This window comes from Myodes glareolus, chromosome 4, assembly GCF_982192425.1.
Source record: "Myodes glareolus chromosome 4, mMyoGla1.1, whole genome shotgun sequence".
NCBI lineage: Eukaryota > Metazoa > Chordata > Mammalia > Rodentia > Cricetidae > Myodes > Myodes glareolus.
In genome coordinates, this window is record NC_142029.1 from 86,596,809 (window position 1) to 86,604,186 (window position 7,378).

General features: G+C 51.4%; 1 protein-coding gene across 1 annotated transcript; it reads left to right on the plus strand.

The window, feature by feature from the left end:
* The first annotated feature begins 4,619 nt into the window (after nt 1-4,619).
* Nucleotides 4,620-6,029, plus strand: Rpp25 (ribonuclease P/MRP subunit p25). Its single transcript, XM_048417511.3, has one exon. It carries the CDS (start codon nt 4,829-4,831, stop codon nt 5,426-5,428), a length of 600 nt encoding a protein of 199 aa, XP_048273468.1. The 5' UTR covers nt 4,620-4,828; the 3' UTR covers nt 5,429-6,029.
* The last annotated feature ends 1,349 nt before the right edge of the window (nt 6,030-7,378 follow it).

Genomic DNA, 7,378 nt, shown 5'->3' on the forward strand with positions numbered 1-7,378 from the left:
TGACCTTCAGAAACTGTGTGACATGATAAATGTTGATGGTTTTAAGCTGCTAAATTTGGGGGCACGTTTTTTATTCAATAGCAGATATCTAATGCATTTTCCTCACCCTGAAAACCACAAAGCCAATCCATGTATTTCTTTTTTTTTAAAGATTTATTTATTTTTATGCGCATTGGTGTTTTGCCTGCATGTATGTCTGTGTGAAGGCGTCAGATCCCCTAGAAGTGGAGTTACAGACAGTAGTGAACTGCCATGTGGGTTCTGGGATTTGAACCCAGGTCCCCTGGAAGAGCAGCCAGTGCTGTTAACCTCTGAGCCATCTCTCCAGCCCTATTTCTTTTTTTAAAAAAATAAATAAATAAATAAATAAATAAATAAGCACATGCCGTCAATCCCAGCCCTCAGGAGGCAGAGACAGAGGCCTCTATGAGCTAAGGCCAGCCTGGTCTATACAGCAAGTTCCAGGACAGTCAGAGTTACATAGAAAGACCCTATCTCAAAAAGTTATTTTATTTTTAATTACATGCCTTTGTATGGGCATGTGTGCACATGTTTACAAGTGTTCATGAAGGCCAGCAACTTCAGGTCCTTTGGAGCTATAGTCATATATACTATAAGGTAGTGTGAACCCTTTGACATGGATGCTGGGAATCAAACTAAAAGTCCCTAGAAGATCAGCAAGTACTCTTAACTGATCCCTCTCTCCGGAAGAGCCCCCATTTTTGCTTGTTTTGAGATAGGACTGGTGTATCCCAGACTTCTAGCTATGTAACCAAGACTGACCTTGACACTCCTGATCCTTCTGCCTTCTCTCCAGAATTACAGGCATGAACCTATATATGAGGCCCACACCTGGTTCTCAACCCATACCTTTCCCGGCCTGGATGGCTCAAGTCATTTATGTTTTAGGAGGGGATCAAAGAAATGGCTCAGTGGGTAAAGTGCTTGCCACCAATCCTGATGATCTGAGTTTGCTTCCCTGGAACACACATGGTAGAAGGAGAGAACCAAGTTCTGCACATGTGTGTTTAAAAATACAAAAAGAGTTTTAGGAGGTATGGATGGCACATTCTAGTCATCGAAGCAATCAATCCAGAGGGTATTTGGAGAATTTTGAGTTTCAGGCCAGCAAGGACTACAAACTGATACCTTTTCTCAAAATACTTTTTTTTTTCTTTTATCTGGAGACAGGGTCTCACTGGGTAGCCCTAGCCCTGGCTGACCTGGAACTCTATGTTCAGTAGGCTGGCCTTGAACTCACAGAGATCTGCCTGCCTCTGCTTCACTAGGTTAAGGACCTCTTTTCTTTCCTGCTCCAGGAGCCAGAGGACAGTGTGCCCTGGCAAGCACCTTTATAGAGAACAGGCTGGTTCAAGCTCCTGGGTTTGGTGTCCATATTGAGTAAGCTGCTATATCTAAGGCTTTCCCCACCTCTATTTTTTTGTTCCCAAGCAGTTTGGTTTCCCCTCATCTGCCTTTTACATATTTTTTTTTTAAATATGGGGTCTTGTGGAGCCTAGCATGGCTGGAATTTGCTATATCGAGAAGGAAGACCTTGAACTTCTGATCCTCTTATCTCAACCTTCTTAGTGCCTGGATTGCAAGCACATACCAACACAGCTAGTTTCTGTGGTGCTGGGGAATCAAACTCAGGGGCTTGTGCATGCTAGGCAAGCACTCTTACCAACCAAATTACATTCCTGTCCTTCCTTTTGCAATTTTTAAATTTTATTTTAATCACAACTTATGAAAAGTGGTAAGAGCCAATATGCCCCTAGAACTCAGGAGCACAGCAAGCAGGTTACTATAATTAGCCTCCTTTCACAGGTGACAAACCAAGGCACAAAGGTTAAGTCAATTGTGCAAGGTCACAAGAGGCAGAAAGAGGCTAACGAAGCTTGGGCTGTGGGGTCAGTACCTCAATTACACACTCTTCCCAAGACTTTCTGCTTACTTAATTTCCTATTCGTATTTTGTAATCCTTTCCTTAAAGAGAGCAACAAAATCTGGATGTGGATGCAGAGGTAACAGATGCCAGTGTGCAGTTTTCTTGTAAGTATTTAAAAATACATTTACATATGCAAACGTATCCGCAGGGTTTGGCGGGCACCCAGCGCTTTCAGCATACTGTCCTGACTGCCTTTCCAACTGGGGTGTCGTGTGCAACAAAGATAGTACCTTTATTTACCCATTTTCCCCAAGTTGAAGCTTCTCTGCCCTCCCTCGACAGACCTTCGGCCGTCCCCTACCCGAAGGTTCCTACCCATTTCTCACGTTTTCTCCTTTGGCCTTCTTTCCATCCCGGTTTCTTCTCTCACACTACCCCTTCCCCTTTCTCTTCACTTCTTATTCCCCTTTCTTCCTGCCTCCCGCGTTTCTCCCCTTCCTTTGCCATCATCGTTTCTTCACGGTCCAACCGATTTCCTCAGCTCACTGCCCCTCTGCCGGTACCCGGCCTTCGGCTTCCCAGCAACGCGCAGTCCCGGCATTCTTCCACCACCACCTCCTCCGCTCCCACCCCTCCCCAGTCGGGAGGGAGCGCACAGCCGGCGGGCGACGGAGCGAGCTGACAGCGTAATGAATGGCTTCAGCTGTAATTAGCGACCCCGCGGCTAATCACGATGTGCATTTACATTTTAAGTGCTGCAGCGGGAGCGGGAAAGGAAGCGACGCGAGGGTGGGGAACCGGGCCTCTTCTGCGTTTTCCCTCTGCAGACTCCGAAATAAAGAGAACGGGGGAGTCTATGGCAGAGGGTAGTGGTGGTACTGAGAGTGGGTGGCGGTGTCCTTGAGTGCCAGCTTGGATGGAGGCACAACCGCCCCCTCCTCACGGAATAAACCCGCAGCCCCCAGGTCTTCCAAACTGCAGAGTCCTGACCACATCTCCTCCAAGTTATTTTAACCCAGACTTGCAGACTCCCGGGGATGCAGAGCTCGCTTCTTTTCCAACTAGCCCATTCCTACATAGTCTTTCTGGAACTTTTTCTCAGGCCAATTAGAAACCGCCGACTTTGAAAGTAGGCTACACAACCACGGAGAGCAAGCCTGTAAACAGAATTCTCTGGTGGTTTTCTGAATCAGTCCCCAGTTTCAGGTTCCTGCCTTGATTTCGTGCCCCACCACTGCCTGTGATCCGCGTACTCTGCAGTCTTGGTGTTTTCCCAAGGCGATGCCTCCCGAACCTGCTCCTCCCGGTGAAGCCTGCAAGAGCTGAATTCAGGCCAGAGTTCCAGTTCGGGGTACACTCCTATGGGTGGGAGCAAGAGATTGGAGTCATTCACTCACACTTAAGAAAAAAAAAGGTCCAGGTGCTGCTGACACCCTCCAAAAAGGGATGGGGAACCCGGTGTTCTGAGTTGCGGGAGGCAGAGAACTGTCACCACAGATAGCTAAGAGGAAACGGAGGGGAGATTGGGTAGTCCTATATCTAGACTAAAACTGTGCCCATTGCGGGCACCGCCATGCTCACCATACCGATACCTGCTCTGGATCACCTGCTCCCTACAGTCCTAGGTGCTTCTTCCTGTGCCGCGTTAACAGATTAACAGGTCCTTCTGGCTTCCTGCATTCTGTGGAAGCCGGGCTGGAAACCTAAGGTATCAGGCCTGAGTTAGAGAGTCACTCCTTTTTAAAATTGCTTCCTCCCATCAGTCCTTTGTCTGTAGCCTTAGATTTCTATTGCTCATCTCACTTCGCAGCAAAGCTGGAGCTTCTACTTAGGTTCTAAGGACTTTCCCGAGAGGGCACCCAACACTCCCAAAATTCCCCCAAAGCTTCCACTCCACCCTGCCTCCATCTCTCAAAACCATCTCTCAGTCTCTTTTTTTTAGAAAAAACAACCCTCTGGATTTCTATGAGCCAAGGCTGACTGGCAAGAAATTCCACCTGGAATTGGAAGTGAGGAATCGGCGTTATCAGGGACTGAGCCAGGCAGATAAGAATGCGTGCAGCTCTAGTACAAGACTTTCAGGCACGACTACAAGAACAAGCGTCTTGTCGGAAATGGTCTCCTGTTCTCTTCCCCATTCACTTTAGGTTGGCCTAGCGCATCACTTTCTGCAATTCAGGGGTGTGGGGGTACCGGGAGGGAGCCTGAAGGCCTGGTCAAGAGGGGCGAGGCTGAAACCTAGGTCTCTAAGGATCATGCCGCGACGTGGCGGTTCGAGCCCAGGAAAGGCTCAGCGAGTAGAGGCAGTCAACGCCTCCCACATCCTTGCTGACCAAGCACTGGCTGTCCTTGAGGCAAGAATACTGGGAGGCAGGGGGTCTCTAGAAGGTTGGAGGGGCGAGGCCCCAGGAGGTGGTCCGAAAATCTCTTACCTAGGTGGGGTCTAGGGATGCCCTTGAGCTGGAACCCTGCAAGACTCGGGGGCCAGGTTTGAATCGCCGTTTGTACCTCAAGCATAATTTTTATTTAGGTTGTTCCTAGGTGAGGGCTGATTCAGGGAGGACTGGTGGTGACTTCGGGGAACTTCACCTCCTAAATCATCGCTGGTGTCTTGACCCCTGCCGCTCAGCACCAGCGCTTGATCCCGAAGGCTGGCGGGGCTGCGACTCGGTCAAGTCACGCAGAGTTGGGGCGGGGCCTGGACCAAGGGGCGGGGCCTCTTCGGCTCCCAGGCGGAGCTTCGGCTAAAGGCGCGGAGCACAAGGCGCTGAGGGCGCAGAGTAGAGCTGCACCACCCAGTAGAAGTCTGGGCTGAACAGCTTCCCTTCGGTGCCGACATCCCACCATCTCCCGCTTGTCGCCCGGCGCGACCCGCGGCCATGCAGTCCCGGGCTTAAGGCGACCCCATGGCAAAACCTGCGATCCCAGCGACGACGGCACATGGAGAACTTCCGTAAGGTGCGCTCGGAGGAGGCGCCGGCGGGGGACGGTGATGAGGGTGGCAGCCCGAACTCGGGCCCTTTCGCAGATCTGGCGCCTGGTGCTGTACACATGCGTGTCAAAGAGGGCAGCAAGATCCGCAACCTACTGGCCTTCGCCACCGCCAGCATGGCGCAGCCAGCCACGCGCGCCATCGTCTTCAGTGGCTGCGGCCGGGCCACCACCAAAACCGTCACGTGCGCCGAGATTCTCAAGCGCCGCCTGGCGGGCTTACACCAGGTCACGCGGCTGCGCTACCGGAGCGTACGCGAGGTGTGGCAGAGCCTCCCGCCTGGGCCCACGCGGGGTCAGACTCCTGACGATCCGGCCGCCAGTCTCAGTGTACTTAAGAATGTGCCGAGCCTGGCCATCCTACTTTCCAAGGACGCACTGGATCCACTACAACTTGGCTACCAGCCTCCGAACCTCAATCCAGGTCCTTCGTCCCCTCCTACGGTGTCGACGTCCAAGAGGAGCCTGGGGGAATCTGCTGCTGGAGAAAGCACCGCTAAGCGGTCTCAGCCTGAGCCGGGGGCAGAGAATGAGGACCCGACTGCCTGAGAACTCCCGGCTCTGAGCCACCTAGACCGACTGGATCTTATATCCTCAACACTCCTACATCCACATGCACCTTTCATACCTGGGTTTTAAGGGGTCCGTGTTCCTAGAAGATTGACAGCACTGATCCCAAGGGAACCGGAAATGGAGCTCAGGAATGGCAAGAGGATCCCTGAAGTTCGAGGAAACTTTGTGGGACGTGTTACCAGGAGCCACAGAACTCCACCCCCACTTTTTGTAGGCCATACTAGGATCTTTTCGAGGGAAGTATGGTGGATAGTGAGACTCTTGAGCCTTCTTGGGGACCTAGACTTTAAAAGCGCCCAGTTTGCATGAAGACTGAGGGTTGAGGATCTTGAAATCATCCTTGCTGTTGATTGAGGGCAGAAGCTATGAAGCAGATTCCTTGTGGGTGGCCAAGCTGAAAATGTTGGGACCCTATTCTGCCCACCCCCCGGCAATTCCCCTTTTTAGCTTTTCTTCCTCTTAGCATCCCCCCTTTTGCATGGTGGCAGAGAAGGGACCCAGGACAGAACTTTCCATTGCCTCCTCCCCTGAGTCCTGCTGCTGGAGTCTTGCTTTCAATAAAACAAACATGAAAATGGCTCTGTCCCCTGTATTGTTTTTTTTTCCCCTTACCCACCCGCCTGTGCAAAAACCACTTTGGCATGCTTGCCTTCAGTCTTATTAGCCTTTGGAGTCTTTAAGGTCAGACATAGAGACTGGGCAGTGTCAAAATGTCGCAGGAGGGACTTATGGTGGAGCGGGCGGGGGTCTGTGTCCCTGTTGCATCCCCACAAAGAGAAAGGAAGCAGTGTTGCTGCTTTTCTGGGAGGGGAAGGAGGGAGAGCACGGATGTGCTGAAGGAGGCAGCCTGCCAAGGCTGGCAGACCATGCTAAGGTTCTAACCTTGCACCCTCCTCCCGGTAGCTATCCTTACCCAGAAGGCAGGCACAAAGCCCCATGAGTAGGAGCTCCCCTTCACTGCCCTCTCTCCGCAAAAGGACAGCACACCCTTGGGAGAGGGGGAGGAGAGAGACAGCACAAATCCACTGCTAGAAATTACTATTCAGCAGAGAAGCTTGGGCTGTGAATCACTGCAGGCTCCCTGATAAGCTGCTGCCTCCAGCCCTGCACAGCTGTGTGTTGAGAGATAACGGCCTCGGATGCCTCTCTGCCCAAGTCCAAGCCAATGGGGGTGGGGGTGTGCTGTGGGCTGGGAATGGGGAGCTGTGTAGCATGTAGCTCAGAATCTTCAGAGCAGATGCCACCCTGCGGAACTCAGCACCTCTGAAGGGAGATGGGAGAGAGTACATTTGTAAGTCACTGTGCTTGCAGAACCCTGAAATAAATCCTGCTGGTGAGGAGGCTGATTCCTGCCGCTGATGGAGGGGCTCCTTGGGGAGGCCTCTTCTCTCCGCCCAATATCTCTGCTGTGCTTTGGATCACCGAGTCCTGTCATACAGACTGTCCAATTCATTGCCTTTCACCCTCCCCCTGACTTATTTACTTTTAGAGAAGGTCTTGCTATGTAATGCAGGCTGCCCAGGACCCGATCCTTCTGTCCCAGCCTCCCAGGTGCTGGGATTACAGGTGTGCATCTTGTCTGGCTTGGTTTCTTGTTCTTGAGGACTCTGTAGGGATTTGGATGTGTTTGTTGACCCCTTTCAGAGATGGAGCAACAGACATGGAAAGAATAAAAACTGGGCTGGGGGTGTAACTCAGTTGGTAGAGTATTTGCATAAAATGTATAAAGTCTCCTTTTTTACTCCCAGTACCACATACACTTGCCATGGTGGCACATGCCTGTAACACCAGAACTCTGGAGGTGGAGGCAGGAGTGTCAAAAGTTCAAGGTCATCCTTGGCTACACATAGTATTTGAGGCCAGCCTGGACAGAATGTCTCATAAAACAGTCAAATATCGAAGAAACAGAGGTACCCTGAACTACTA

Coding starts and splice junctions, on each gene's coding strand:
- Rpp25 (XM_048417511.3), top strand. CDS start 4,829: ATGGAGAACTTCCGTAAGGTGCGCTCGGAGGAGGCGCCGGCGGGGGAC.